General features: G+C 53.7%; 1 protein-coding gene across 1 annotated transcript; it reads right to left on the bottom strand.

Moving 5' to 3' along the window:
* Positions 1-3,421: 3,421 nt before the first annotated feature.
* Positions 3,422-11,777, bottom strand: CLEC3B (C-type lectin domain family 3 member B). The gene is made up of 4 exons (XM_045492600.1): positions 11,509-11,777; positions 10,912-11,128; positions 7,229-7,327; positions 3,422-3,914 (listed from the first exon to the last, which is right to left on the bottom strand). Exons 2-4 carry the CDS (start codon positions 11,018-11,020, stop codon positions 3,514-3,516), a joined length of 609 nt encoding a protein of 202 aa, XP_045348556.1. The 5' UTR covers positions 11,021-11,128; positions 11,509-11,777; the 3' UTR covers positions 3,422-3,513.
* Between the last annotated feature and the right edge of the window lie 3,932 nt (positions 11,778-15,709).

The following is a 15,709-nucleotide window of genomic DNA, read 5'->3' as shown; positions in this document are numbered from 1 at the left end:
TCCATTGTCTTTTACTCGATGCCTGGAATGTGGGTAATAATGGCTGGCACTCCAGCTGCCATCATGGACCATGAGGTGACCCCAAAGACAGAAAGTAGACACTATCATGGTTGAATGGGAAAAATAAAGGGAACCTTGAATACCCTGTGACCTTAGAGATGCCATATCAGCATTGGACAATCTGCCTCCAGATTTCTGTCTTAAGACCCTGTTATTTGGGATTTTTCATTATATGCAACGAAGTCTAATTCCAACTGTATAAACATGTCTACTTTCTAGTGAAATTAACTTATACTAACTCCTTCAAGTTGAGCCTCTGCATCCTGTCAAAATCAATATAAAACAGTAACCAGACTTCTTTTGCCCAATCCTGATTAGCGTGCATTAGGCTTAGAATGGTAGGAAATTCAGACCGAGGAAGACCAAAGAGGAAGATGTTCTGGGGCTGTTGGGCTTTTTCCAAAATCCTAACCTAATAGGTAGCTGGCTTCCCAAAGTGAGCAGTTCTCAACCTCTATTGTTTGGAATTGCCTGGAAAATTTCAAATACTCCAGTGCTTAGGGCCCACTCCCCGGATATTTGGATTTAATTGGTCCGGCGTAAAGCCTGGGCAAGTGGTTCTAATATCTGGCCAGGGTTGAGAGCCACCGACCCGAACAATATTTCAAATTGTCCGTTTGTTCGGCATCCCCAAAGCTTCTTACACACCAGGCAACACAGCATGAGGAAGAGAATAAAGGCTGATTGCACAAGAGGCCTCAATATCAGTTCCAGGAGAATATTAGGACACTTCTTTCCAGGAGAAGGTGAAGTCCTAAACCCCAAATTCCTATCCTTGCTTACATACACCTTGGAAGATTCTCCAAAGTTTGTACCTCTGAGCCGGGGCCAGGACTAGTGAGGTGAGTAAAGCACCCTGTGAAGCAGTCACCCGGGGTACAAAATTTAAGGAAGCACCCAAAACAAAACAAAACAAAACACAAAAACAACCTTAGTAATCATGATAACTCATATTTCAGCGTGATATTCAAAATGAGTGCCAAACAGTCCATAACACAACAGTCCAAAAACACAGAGTGCCAAAAATTAAAATAAAAACAAGAAAGGGGCACCTGAGTGGCTCAGTCAGTTACACATCAGACTTCAGCTCAGGTCACTATCTCACCATGTGTGAGTTCGAGCCCCACGTGGCGCAGAGCCCGCTTCAGATCCTCTGTCCCCCTCTCTCTCTGCCCCTCCTCTGCTCGCTCGCTCTCTCTCAAAAACAAAGTAAACTTAAACAAGATCCTGGGACTGGTGTACCCCAGTTTGCCATCCACTGGTCTCCGTGTTCCAAATGTAAGAGCATCTGTGGCCCTATTAGCGATGCATAGCGATTCTCTTGGCCATACTGCCACCTGCTGCTGGAGGCGGGAAGTGCTGGCTGCCTGCCCAAGAGGCACCCCAGTGGCACCTCTCCACTAGGACCCGTGCTCACACACAGAAGCATGGTGCCCTCTTGCGGGCAGCCACCCACGTCAGGAACTCTGAAAAAAAAAACCCTGGTCACCTGCATCCTGCAGCTGAGTGGGGTAAAAAGAGCCCAAAACTCAGGGTTGCAAGGCCTGGATTTGTCTCAGCTTTGCATTTGAACAAATGGCATCAGCCTTCTGAGCCTGTCTCTACAACTGGATTGTATTACCTCTTCCCATAATTACTGAATTACACAAGAGGCTTTCCGTGTCAGTGCCCAGCAGATTGCCTGACATGAAGTACGCACAGCGATCACTATAAGCTACCTCCCCCAGCCCACCTTCCTGCCATGCAGCAAATCAAACTGTTATCAATTCATTCCTGAAGGCAAGATACACTAAAAAACCGCCAGGGAGAAAAAGGTGGTGTGGACGTCCAGACTGTGGAATGATACCAGGACTGATGGGACAAGGAAGACTTCCCCTAGGGAGGTGTCCCCTAGGGAGGTCACACCAGGAGCTGGCCAGTAGCCTTTGGGGGGGAGGGGGGGTCACTGCACCACTTTTCTATTGTTTTATTTCCAGAAGGTTCCAGTACATGGAGCAAACAAACATCACAGCGGTGGTGGAAAGGCCAAGGCCTTTGGAATCAGCCCTGGGTTAAATCCTGGCTCTGCCGTTTCGCTGGGTGACCCCAAGGGAAGTCACTTAACTTCCCTGAGCTTCAGCTTCCTTTTCTACAAAATGGGGATAATAGCACATCCTGTCCTGGGGGGATAAGATTAAATAAAGCAACATACTTAAAATTCCTGTGCTCTGGTGGGCTCAGCAAGTGGTGGGTGTCATTGCTAGCCTGGAGCTTCCTGTAAGGAGTGGGAAGGAGGAGATACACCAGTCAGGCAGTATTGGCAATTGTCAAATCGGCCCCCAGGGTGTGCTGGGGGAGGACAGGAATGCAAATTATCTTGCGGGGACCCTCCTCTCTCATCCCCCACCCCAACCCCTCAGCCCTCAGCAGGACTCAGATGTGGGGGCATCCCAGAAATGGATCCACAGCGGGAGGGATTGCAGGGGGTGGGGGGTCTCCCCTTTTCTGGAGCTGGGGAGGGGATGCTGGATTCCAGCACGTGGAAGTGGAGTTTCCAAAAGGAAGCCTGGACATCGGAATCAGGGCAGTAAGCTAGACAGCAACATTGCGCCAGCGTCAATTTCCTGACTTTGATAACGGTGCTGTGCTTATGTAAGAAAATGCCCTTGTTCTCAGGAAGTAAATACCCGGAAGCATTTAGGGGTCAAGGGGAATCATGTCTGTACTTTACTGCCAAATGGTCCAGAAAAAAATAAAAGGATAAAGCAAATATGGGGAAATGTTAATTTTTGGAAGATGTGGAGGAGGGGGGCCTGGGAATTCTTGCAACTTTTCAGTAAGTAGGAAATTAAACGAAAAAATGTTATGCAAAGAAAAGAGGCAGTCGGGGGGGATCTAAGTCTCCCCTCATTTTCCATCCTCCTGCAGAGAAACCCTTGGTGGTGTGAACCGTGTGTGTCCAGCTCACCTTCCCTCTCCTCTCCTCTCCCCTCTGCCCCTCCCCTCTCCCCTCCTCCTTTCTCCTCCCCTCCCCCCTCCTCCTTTCTCCTCCCTTCTTTATACTTTCCCCTCCCCCTCCTCCACTTCGTCCCCTTTTCTCCCCTCCTCCCTTCTCCTCCCCTCCTTCTACTTTCCCCTCCCCCTCCTCCACTTCGTCCCCTTCTCTCCCATCCTCCCTCCCGCCTCTGCCTCTCCCCTCTCCCCTCCTCCCTTCTCCTCCCCTTCTACTTTCCCCTCCCCTTCCTCCACCTCCTCTACTCCCCTCCCATCCTCCCTTCTTCCCCTCGTCCCTCCTCCTTCCTTCCCACCCTCCTCCTCCCCTCCCCCCACCTCTCCGGAGCTCCTAGCCTGGTGGGCCCAACACAGACACAGCCACTCCGGGTCCAGAGGCACCGACTTTATTTGCACCACCGACCGGGGATCCGGGCTGGGCGCCCCGGTCCCCGCACCCCCCCCTCCCCCGCCCGCCGTTGGCTACACGATGGCGAACTGGCAGATGTAGGGCAGCTTGTCCCGGCAGCGCTTGTCGAACCACTTGCCGTTGGCCGCGCCGGACAAGGCGGCGCAGTTCTCGACCTTACCGCCGTCGGGCTGCGCCGTGATCTCCGTCTCCCAGTTCTTGTAGGCGATGTGGCCGCCGGTCATGTCCACCCAGGTGCCCTCGGCCGCCATGTCGTTGAGGCCCAGCCAGATCTCGGCCTCGGCGCCCACGCTCTGGCGCAGGTACTCGTAGAGGGCGTCGTTCTCCGAGCCCGTCTGCGGGGTGCCCAGCGTGCCCCCGCGTGAGATGCAGTCCTCGCTCGCCTCGTGGAAGGTCTTCGCCTGGGTGAAGGCCAGGAAGCACTTCATGTGCACCTTGGTGCCCTTCAGGCAGACTGCAGGGGGCAGAGATGGCCATCACCCAAGGTCTGCAGGTTCCCGAGCCCAAGGCCGACCTCCAGGGCCAGGCCCACTCTCCTGCGGTTCCCGCCCGGCCACCCCCATGGCCCTGGAGAGCCCCCGGGCCAGAAGGGGTGCCGTGACGGACACCGATGCAGAGCCCTCGTCCCCGTGCCAGAGGTGGTAAGGCTAGCCCTTCAGCTGCAGACAGCCCCTAGCTCAAGGTCAGGGCCCTTCCTGGGTGCCACCTCCAAGGCCTGGGGCACGCGGGAGTGTAAAGGCGGGGATGTCTCTGCCCAAAGCGGGAGAATTCTGGAAGGCCCTGTCAGCTTGGGAGGCCGTGAACCTCCTAGGAATCTGCAGGCATGGGGGTGGGGGCGGTATTTGGACTGCCATATGTCAGAGACTTTGTGCCAGGAGGTCCCCACCACATCCTCACCTCAGGGGGCAAGTGGCACACGGGTTACACGGACTTTGTCCAAGCACAAAGCTTAGACAGGAGAAAGAGAGACTTAGGGCCTGTTGTGCAATCTGCCCACGCACCTCCCACTGTACAGAGGAGGAATCGGACACCCAGAATGGCACTGTGCTCACTGGGAACATTCCGTCGGTGTTCCCGGCTACTGCCACCAACAACTGCTGATCCAACCAACATCGGTTCCCAACTCCTCTCTCTCTTGTCTGCCTCGACTACAGAGGCTGGAAAAGCTTCCTTCTTGTTTTTTTTTTTTTTTTATTTTTTTTATTTATTTATTTTTTTTTTTTCAACGTTTATTCATTTTTGGGACAGAGAGAGACAGAGCAAGAACGGGGGAGGGGCAGAGAGAGAGGGAGACACAGAATCGGAAACAGGCTCCAGGCTCTGAGCCATTAGCCCAGAGCCTGACGCAGGGCTCGAACTCACGGACCGTGAGATCGTGACCTGGCTGAAGTCGGACGCCCAACCGACTGCGCCACCCAGGCGCCCCAAAAGCTTCCTTCTTGTAATGAAGCTACTGGTGGCCCTGCGATAGAGCTCTAATCAGCAAGGTGGGAATAGAAGACCTCCATTTTCCTGGTAAATGGCTGGTCCATTCTTTCTCCATCTTGCCTCAAAATGCACTCATGATGCCTGGAATTGGAGCAGCCATCTTGGGGCCGTGAGGCAAAGCTTCTGAACAAAAACTCAACAGCTGCCCTCTTTCAGACTCCCTTTTTGTTTAATCTACTATGAGGTGTTCTATTACTGGAAGCCAAAACATGGTAGACCCTTCCCTTTCTAGAACTCCCTGACCCCAGCTGCTATGTTAAGCTGGTTGAAGAAAATCATTTCTCTTCAGAAATTTAGTGAGTGCTGAGGGCGGAGGTGGCTCAGTCGGTTGGACATCTGACCTTGGCGCAGGTCAGGATCTCACAGTTTGTGGGTTCGAGCCCCGCGTTGGGCTCTGTGCTGACACCTCAGAGCCTAGAGCCTGCTTCAGATTCTGTGTCTCCCTCTCTCCCTGTCCTTCCCCAACCCCTCTCAAAAATAAAGAAACGTTCAAAAAAATTTTTTTTTAGAAATTTGCTGAGTGCTAATATGTGGCAGGCACTATGTTGGGCAAGTTGGTGGAAGAGATAAGGTCGTCAAATGCGAACATGGTCCCTGTGTCCCTGGGGCTTATCATCTAGCAAAGGAGGCAGACGTAAATCAACCAATGAATATATCATTACAAGCTGCAGTAAATGTGATGCAGGGAAGAACATCATTTTGTGAGGATGATAACTGAGGAGGCTGATTGAGACAAGGGACGAGAGAGTCCTGAGACAGTGATGCCAGAAGCACGTATTAGGTGGATCTTGGGAGAGCAATTCAAGCTGCCGGAACAGCATGGACAAAGGCCCTGTGGTAGAAGGAACAGAGCGTGACACTTCAGCGGGCCAGAAGGATGGCCGGTGTGGAGGCTGAAAGGAAAGATCTTGGTGGGAGGAAGCGTGCGCAAACCCGCCCAGTGAGAAGGATCTGGAGGTCTCCGAGGACTTAGGAGGGGAGGGGAGATCCAAGGCTCAGGAGCTGGATGCACCTCGGTCACCCTAAGTGAGAGGGTGGCCGTGAGCACAGGGAGGTTGGCAGATTTCCTAAGAAGGGACCAAGGTGATTCCCAGATGAGAACCTGAGAGGCAGCGGAGCAGAGCTAAGAGCGAGACTCTGCTCCTTCTGACAGTTGGCAAGACACTCAGCTTCTTGGTGGAAAATGGAGGTGGGGTCCTAGTCATAAGCCCCGCTACGTGGCTTTTCTGCGGAGAAGGAGTTCACGCACAAAAAGCACTTGGAACAGTGCCAGGCGCGCAGCAAACTCACGTTGTAAGCGTAATCTATTACCATTAGCCTGGTTCTCTGGGGCAAGGTCGCAAAGGAGTAGGCGAGTCTGAGCCGCTAGGAAGGGAACGTAGTTGAGAGAGACTATGTGGCCCAGGTAGAGCTGGGGCAGGTGGCGGAGCCCTGACCTCGCCCCCAGGCTCTGGAGCTGTGTGACTGGGTCCATCCTTGCTTTGTCTGGTTAGCGCAGGGTCAGGCAGACCAAAACCCACCCTTCCTCCCACCCAGCCTGCGCAGGCTGCTTGCATTCAGACCCTAATCTGTACTAACCGGCCAGGTGAGTGTGGGCAAGGAACAGGACCTGTCTCTGCCTTGGTTTCCCCATATTCATTTTTTTTATTTATTTACTTATTTGGAGAAAGAGAGAGAGAAAGAGAGAGAGAGAGAGCAGGACGAGCAGAGGGAGAGAATCCCAAGCAGCCTCCACACCGTCAGCACGAGGCGGGGCTTGAACCCACGAACCGTGAGGTCATGATCTGACTCGGAATCAAGAGTCAGCTGCTCAACCAACGGAGCCACCCAGCCGCCCCTAGGTTTCCTTAAAATGGCTGTGATACACCCTGCCTCAGCATCATTACGATGATCAAGAGTGACAGCTTCAGCAAATTTGCTGACACGCAGGGGAGGCAAGCCAACTGTCCCTTAGGGCTGTGGGGGCTGGCTGAGGGGACAGTCCTCTGGGAGCTCTTTAGGAAGGCTGCTGGCTGGCTCCACAGTGCTCCTGGGGCCACGATTCCGGTGGGTGGCAATGCACTTCCTGGGGGAGAGTTTTTATCCTTTGAGAACATTCCCGTTTGCACACACGTCAGGGGACCTGCCCAAGAGGAAGCGGGCCGAGGAGGGGGTTCCCTGAGCCCCTCGGTTCTTGGCCTACAGCCGGGGCCCCGGTACTGGCCGCAGGCACACTGCTGGCTGCCGCCTGAGCCCTCCTCTGGCTCACACCTGCCTGGAGAGGCTGTCGTCCGCACTCACCCGTCTGCAGGGCCTGTTGTTCCTTCAGCAGGGCCACCTCCTGGGCCAGGTTGTCCAGCTGGCTCTTAAGCTCCTCAAACATCTTTGGGCTCACGACATCTAGGATGGAGATAATCACAGACGCGTGAGGAAGGCAGTTAAGGATGCGGGCCGGCAAGGACGGCGTGGGATAAACGCTACCTGTATCCACCACAAGGGGACGAAGGAAAGGACACCCCTAGACCCTGTTGGTGGTAGCCTAAGTCACTGTGATTTTCCATCTGCTGGGGGGAGGGGACCCATCCTTCACTTGTTCCTCCTTAAGTGAGATCTGTACATTTGTTTAGGAATATTGCTGGGGTTCAGATGGGGTCGGGGTTGGCAGGGGCTGGGGGTGCACGCCCAACGCTGCTCCCAGCTCCAGAGAACAAAGCATAGGAAGCAGAGCCAGATGCCCTTGAGCCCTGCCAAGTTCACCCCCCTAGGCTGGAGCAACAGGACGCGGCCCAGCAGGGCACACGCTCCAGCCTGGGGGCTGAGTGTGGGCTTTGAGGTCACAAGGCTGTGAGTGGCCTGGGGCGAGTTGCTCAGTCTCTCCGAAGTCAGTTTCCTTATCTGCGAAATGGGATGCTAACGGCCCCCACCTCGGAAGACTCCGAAGAAGACTAGAGCCTAAGAGAAACAAAGGGTGTGAACAGTGCTTGCCTCTTAAATCAACCCTACTGACCCGGGGTAATGCCTCTCTCTTTTATCGCACCGCATCACAAACAGCAAACCGAAGCCAGGAGGAAGCAACTCGCCTAAGATCTCAGAGCCAGCAGCAGGCAGGGCTGGCCCGAACCCAGGTCCACCGGGCTCCAAGCTGGGCCTTCCCTGCCCTTGTGACAGCACACGAGCAGGTTCCTGACCTGAGCCATCCTGACCACAAAGGCCCGTTGGGAGCTGGTTATGTGTGGGCCGACAGGGGCAGGTGGGAAGTATCTTCCTGTGTGTGTGTGTGTGTGTGTGTGTGTGTGTGTGTAGGATGAAGGCTCTGTGGGTGGACCCTGGTCTTACTGAAATCCCAGGGGCTTCAGGAAAGGGTGCAGGGCTTGGGGTAGAGGGTGGGGAAGCGCTTCTGTGGTCCATTTAGCTGTGCCTGAATAAAGTCCAAGGTCACGAGCGATGAGGTCAGAGCCTTTGTCCACCCATAAGAGGCTTTTGCAGGGGAATCGCAGGAAACAAATGTGAGCAAGAAACATACTTGTATGTGCAGAATTTAGTGATGTAGCTTATTAAATATGAGGAAAATAACACCCAGATGAGCAAGGCAATAAAAGGGAGGGTTTGAGGCCGGCAGACTAGCCTGGTGGGGTTATGTGTGCTTCCTGCTGGGCCTCTGCCTCGGCCGGTTCACTCGTTCCTGGGATCCTCAATCCTGGCGGCTCCTTGGAATCACTGGAGATTTGGGGAAGACACAGATGCCTCCCGCCTCCTCCCCTCCCCCCCTGCCTCCAGCATTTCCAGGGGTTGGGGCCCAGGCTCTGGACTGTAATGTATTCCCCTGCCCCCAGATGGCGCTGGTGCCCGAGTGAGAACCACCAAGGTTTTTGCTCCGATTTGCACCTTAAGAGCAGGCTGGCGATCCTTTGTCTGGATGCTCAGCACATGTATTGGCCCCCGTGGAGAAGCATTCCGGAAGCATTTGCTGTGTATGTGGGCAATCGGTGGAAGGAAGAAAAACCAGGGTGAGTCAGAACACTGAAGCGGGGCTCAGGGAGAGGCCGGGGCTGTGGTCACTGTCAGCTGTTCTGCAGGCCTCCAGGGTCCAGGGCCTCCAGGGGCCGCCACGGAGACCACCTGGGGCCAGGGTTCGAGTGCGACAGCTGGAGAGGGCCAAGGCATCATCTGGTCTGACCTCCTTTCTCAAATGACAAAACACATGGTTCACGTGATTAAATAAATACTAAATCTTTGGTAGTTGAGAAATCAGCAACTCTTTCCACATGTAAAAATTCTATAATTTGCCTTTGGAACTGTGTGTCCTTTTACAAAGATCTCTACGTGGCAGTTTTAGCCAATGCTCATGGACACAACCATGCAGGGTATTGACTCTTCTCTTTTTACTGACAATTTTGTAGAAGGTAATATCTGCATATAACTTTTTAAAAACCCAAACCGTTCAAAATATCAGTCGCCTTTCCAACTGAGATTGCTGTCAGCCACCCAGTTTTTCTTCCCAGAGGTAATCACTGTCACTAACTCTTGTGGAGCCTTCCAGAAAAATTCTACCCATATAAAAGTAAATGTGTACGTGTATATAAATCTGCTTTTCAAAATAAATGCCAGCAGGGTATCCATTCTGTTTTGAACTTTTAAAAAATGTCTATTTATTTTGCGAGACAAAGAGAGAGTGCAGGGGAGGGGCAGAGAGAGAGGGAAAGGGAAAATTCCAAGCAGGCTCTGCACTGTCAGCACAGAGACTGACGCGGGGCTCGAACCCACAAACCGTGAAATCATGACCTGAGCTGAAGTCAAGAGTCAGATGCTTAGGGCGCCTGGATGACTCAGTTGGTTAAGTCTCCAACTTCAGCTCAGGTCATGGTCTCTCGGTTCATGAGTTCAAACCCCGAGTTGGGCTCTGTGCTGATAGCTCGGAGCCTGGAGCCTGCTTCGGATTCTGTGTCTCCCTCTCTCTCTGCCCCTCCCCCCACTCTCTCCCTCTCTCTCTCAAATATAAATAAACGTAAAAAAAAGAGTCAAATGCTTCGCCAACTGAGCCACAGCCCTGTGGGTCTCCACTGTCCCGAGGCACCTTTCCACGCTTCACCAGTCCCTGGCCAATGGGCAGCTGTCGTTTACAGAGGAGGCTCAGGAGAGGGGCCGGAATGTGGCCCACGCCCCCTTGCCTTGCCTTTTCCATGCTCTTGGCTCCAGCCTGTCTGTTTCTCTGCCTAAATCCACAGTCTCATCCCCTGGAACTCTCTCTCTCGGAGCCTCTGAGCCCTATGGGGGTGACAGCCCGGTTCATTGCCATGGCATTTCACTAATGTTGTCTCAACACAGCCTGGGGTGACCTCACCACAGGCAGGGCTCCAAGGGCAGGCCGTGCAGCAGCCAAGGCGACCCAAAGATACCCCAAACCCAGAGGCAACAGAAGGAACACGAACCCGTTTCTGGTGTCCTCGTTGGGGGTTGCACATTTTTATTTCCTCAAGGCTGTGAGATGCACTATCACACAGAGAATTCACTTGGTCCTTTTACTCCCCCCCTGCACCTAAAGTATATCCCACGCGCCAGGCACTGGGCTCGGCACTTGCATGTTTGGGATCATGAAATCCTAACCAGAAGCCTTTCAGCAAATGCCACGCTCCCCATCTTAGAGCTGAGTGACCGCAGTTTCGGAGATCACAAAGTAGAGCCCACTGGCACTGCCAGACCAAAGGTTTGATTTCTTCAACGAATGTGGGGCGGGGATGGGGAGTGGGTGTCAGTTTAGGTGATCTGGAAGGTTCTTTCCCAATCTGAGAGTCAACGATGCTTACGATGCTGACAACCGCCCCCGGTATTGGAGAAGTCTCCCCGGGCTCCAAGCGTACCTCACTAAGGTTCCCGGGACTTAGGAAGAAGGAAAATGAAGGTGGGGAGGAAAGCAGGAAGAGCAGAAAAGGACAGGGTGACCGGCTCCCTGGAAGATGGGGGAGGCGCCCTGTCCCCCTCCTTACCTTTCCTGACGTTTGCAGCCTTCTTGACCTTGGGGGTTGGCGGCTCGGTGGTGACCTGGGTCAGGAGGGAGAAGAGGCAGAGGAGCAGGTAGGCCCCCCACAGCTCCATGCTGCTGCACTGGCCTGGGTCGGAGAGCAGTGGCGGCCGCGGCCCAGCCTGCACGTCTTAAGGCAGCGGCCACAGGGACTTCTGTCCAGGAAACCCTCCCAGACTTGGCTGCGGGCGTGCCAAGAAAAAAAAAAAAAAAAAGCCTGCAAAAAAGGAAGGCCTGGGAGAGCCTCGCTGCCCAGGGAACACCCACCCGGCATCCTGGCCCTGCCTTCTAAAACAGAATCCCTATTTTCTAGGATTCTGAAAAAGACACGATACTTGTCAGAGCTCACATCTGTGGAGCAGTTACCTTGGGCAAGTGCAGGGTCGTGTGCTCCCCTGGCATTAGCTCATGGAGGGCTCGTACCGGCAACACGAGGGAGGTACTGTCATCTCCCCAGTTTCTAGTTGAGGAAACTGAGGCCCAGAGAGGTGAAGGAACCTGCCCCAGCTACGCAGGGGTAGTGCCGGTGTTTGAACCCAAATGGGGGGACTCCAAAACTTACCAGTTCTGGAGGCCTCTTTCCAGCGTGGCCTGGGGCTGAGTGCCTGATTGCGTAGAATATTTGTTATGATCGAGGCGCCTGGACGGCTCAGTCAGTTAAGCATCCGACTCTTGGTGATGGCTCAGGTCACGATCTCGTGGTTCGTGGGATTGAGCCCTGCATCGGGCTCTGCACTGCTGGTGGGGGGCCTGCTTGAGATTCTTTCTCTCCCTCTGTCTCTGCCCCTACCCCACTCGTGTGTTCTCTCTCCCTCAAAATAAATAAATAAACTTAAAAAAAAAAACAAAAACATTCAACTCTTGATTTCGGCTCAGGTCGTGAGTTCAAGCCCCGAGTCGGGCTCTGGGCTGACAGTGCAGAGCCTGCTTGGGATTCTCTCTCTCTCCCGCTTTCTCTGCCCTTCCCCACCCCCCTTGCAAAATAAATAAATAAACTTTAAAAAAAAAAAAAAAAAAGAATGTTTGTTGTGATTATTTTGCAGTTCTGTCTCTAGACGCTTGGTGCATTTTTGATTAAGAGTACAAGGAAGTCCTCTCCTTTCTTCACATTCTGTTTCTTGACCATCCTGTCCTGAAGCAGAGGTGGCCCCAGGGGGAGAGTGGAAGGTGTGGTGTCCCAGAGAGGGAGCGGGGAGAAAAGAATATCCTGGCCCTGCAGGGTGCAGAGGGGCATGGGGGATGGGAGCAGAGGCCCTGCATGGAGTCCAAGCCAGGGGAGGAGGGGATCCTGCACAGGAGGTGGGGGTGGCAGGGATTGAGAGGTAGGGTACATACAGGGGCACCCGTCGAATAAGCACATCTATCAAAGACAACGGGAACCAGGTTTCTCATGATCAGAGAAGTACAAATATGGAGACAGAGACAACGAGAATGAATTGTATGGTGTAGGATGAAAATCAAAGCTATGGATGTGTCAGGGTGGACTTCAACATATAAAGACGAACCCATACATTTAACAGAAGGGTTTTTTTTTTTTTTTTAATGTTTATTTATTTTTGACGGAGGGAGAGAGAGAGAGACAGAGAGACAGAGCATGAGTGGGGGAGGGGCAGACAGAGAGGGAGACATAGAATCCGAAGCAGGCTCCAGGCTCCGAGCTGTCAACACAGAGCCCCCGACATGGGGCTCGGACCCACAAACTGCGAGATCATGACCTGAGCCAAAGTTGGCTGCTGAGCCGACTGGGCTACCCAGGTGCCCCACATTTTCTTAAGATACCTTTCCTTGTTGACGCTGAGGTCTTTAATCCATCTGGGTCTTTAACCCGTACATTTAGATGGAAATGCGCACATCTGTTCCCTAGCCATCCCTGGAGGGCCGTGGAGCAGGGACCCCTCCTCCAAGGCCTCGAGCCCTCCTAGCCTCCAAGTACTGGCTTCGAAACACAGCCTCCCACGAAAAGCCACCAGAGCACCTGGGAGACAGGCCTGATTCCAGGGCTGGGGCAGGGAAAGTCGAAAAGGAGCCCAGAACAACTTGTTTGGCCAGATAGCAGGAAAGTGCTTAAGGAATGATGGGAACGTGCCAGCAGCACAAGGAGCCAGCTCGGGGGAGCTTCCGGGGGGCCGAAAGTCAGCAAAAGAGCGAGAGCAACACGGAGTAGGAGAGCTGAGCAGGCACAGACATAAATGAGCAAATGAATCCACTGCAAATCTGATGAAGAACGGGCTCTATGCATAGACTCAAATTACTTGGCCACAAAATACTTACCACTTCCCAAGAGAAAAAGAGAAGCGCACGGGGAAGGAGCCTGGCAGCCACCAACCTTCGTCAAGGGAGCAGAGTAAAAGCATCAGGGATCGAGGGACAGACGGAAAGCACGCAGACCCCCACCCCCACCCCCACGTCCAGGAGATTCCTGCCAAAGAAACATCACACGGACCCAACTGAGCGGCCTTCTGCAAAACTGTGCTCTTTAAAACTGGCCAGACTGTGATCGAGGAACCGTCTCGGACTGAAGGAGACTGAAGGCACAGAACAGCAGACGCAGCCTGGGATTCTGGCCCCTTCCGCTCGCAAGGGTGCCACCGAACCAGTCAGAGAAACCCGAGCAGCACGTGGCTGTGACGTGTCCCTGCTGCTGTCCCGAATTGGACGGTGCGCTGTGATTCCGTAGGACGGATTCAGTGGCCTTGCCTGGAGGAGACACACACTGTCGGATGAAGCCAGTGATGGGGCATCGGGCTGACAACTTACAAACGACTAAGGGGGCAAATGGTCTTCATGCTGGAATTGACGATTTTCTGTGAGCTTAAGATTGTTCAAAAAGAAAACACAGTACTATGTAATTTCGGCTTTTCTTCCAGGGAGCCTGCCTTAACCCCATCAGATTTTGGCAGGGACTTGTCTGCGGCAGGGCGGGGCTGGCCCCAGGCACTGTGGTGGCCCAGGGCGGGAGCCAGGGGCAGGCAGCAAGCACTGGGGGACCCTTTGGTGACACTGTGCTCCCCATCTCCTGTGCTCAGGGCGGGAGAGGATTTTAGAGGTGCAGCTGGGCCCTCGGGGAGACAAGTTGGGGCCACGGAGCACCCAGTCCAAAAGGGAGCCTTGCTTCCTGGAACTCTGGGTGGGTAGCACCTGGCAAAAGAAAACGACTCATCTTTTTTTCTCTTACTAACTCCTTTGCTGTCCTGGTTTTCTCACCTTGGTTCTTCGGCAGCAGGGAAATGGAAGGAGTTTGTTCCAAACACGGGGCAGCCAGAGGTACCACGTTCACCATGAGCTTGGCTGTAGAGGCCTTGCCCTAGGTATACTGGGGAGGAGGCCCCAGAAAAGCTCTGCCGTGGCAATTCAGAAAACTGGAGCCCCCTTGCTCCGTGTCTTGTCACACAGGAGCCACACAGGAGCCACGCTGTGCCAGGACACGGCTGGAACTGTTAGCGTCCCATTAGTCCCTCATTCCCTCCGTGATGTGCCTGGGCATCGGGGGTTCAATATGAGGGGCCCGCCGTGCCATTGGGACTGAGGGACCACGCTGGGGTCTCCCAGGGCACCTAACGGGGTAGGGCGCGGGGTGGGAAGGAAGGCAGCCCCCAGCTGAGGGGGGGGACCACAGAGGGAAGGGGAGGGGACAGGAGGAAGAAATGTGGACAGCGCCCCTGGTGGACAGAACCCTGCACATTCTCCATCCTGAACACTAATGGGGGTGGGGATGGGGAAGGAATAAAGCCGCAGATGTAGACAGGGCAGACCTCAAAGCGCTGCTCGAGCCAACCTTAAACTTTAGACACAGACCGGGGCCCGGGGAGGTAGCAGGGACACATTCAGCCTCTGTCCAGCTTTAGCGCCCCCAAGCGAGGCTAATGGGGGAGTGCGACTCTCTCCTACGTAACCTGGCAGGTGAACTCTCTGTTCTCCAGAAAGGAGGCTTGCTTAGAGAGTTTTCTAGTAAGTGGTGAGCAGTATCTGGTTTTTTTTTTCACCCTGCAGCTTTTCGTCGGTGTGTGTACATGTGTGTGTGCAATACACGGAGCCCCTCTGCAAGCAACTGGGAGTCAGTGTGCTGTTAAAATGACTTATGGAGGGGCGCCTGGGTGGCTCAGTCAGTTAAGCATCCAACTCTTGGTTTTGGCTCAGGTCATGATCTCATGGTTGGTGAGTTTGAGCCCCGCATCAGGCTCTGCCCTGACAGTGTGGAGCCTGCTGGGGATTCTCTCTCCCTCTCTCCCTGCCCCTCCCCTGCTCATTCTCTCTCTCTCTAAACTTTTAAAAAGTTAAATCAAGTAAAATGACTTACATAAAATCGCGACAGGGAAGGTGTCTTTTGCCTTGGGGTCTCCCCAGGTGTAGGCTTGGCATGTCTCCCAAGGAGGGTCTACGCAGCCCTGGAGATACACCCACAGTCCTAAGAGAAGACAAGTTCATCGCACACTTAAAATTGTTTTTAATGTCGGGGCACCTGGGTGGCGCAGTCGGTTAAGCCTCCGACTTCAGCTCAGGTCATGATCTCGCGGTCCGTGAGTTCGAGCCCCGCGTTGGGCTCTGTGCTGACAGCTCAGAGCCTGGAGCCTGTTTCCGATTCTGTGTCTCCCTCTCTCTCAGACCCTCCCCTGTTCATGCTCTGTCTCTCTCTGTCTCAAAAATAAACGTTAAAAAAAAATTTTTTTTTTTAAATTGTTTTTAATGTCTATTTATTTTTGAGAAAGAGAAAGGGAGCCGGGTAGGGGCAGAGAGAGAGGGAGACACGGAATCCGAAACAGGCT

This window comes from Leopardus geoffroyi, chromosome A2 (assembly GCF_018350155.1).
Source record: "Leopardus geoffroyi isolate Oge1 chromosome A2, O.geoffroyi_Oge1_pat1.0, whole genome shotgun sequence".
Classification (NCBI taxonomy): domain Eukaryota; kingdom Metazoa; phylum Chordata; class Mammalia; order Carnivora; family Felidae; genus Leopardus; species Leopardus geoffroyi.
Note: the sequence above shows the minus strand (reverse complement) of the source record. Positions and strands in the feature narration are given on the sequence as shown.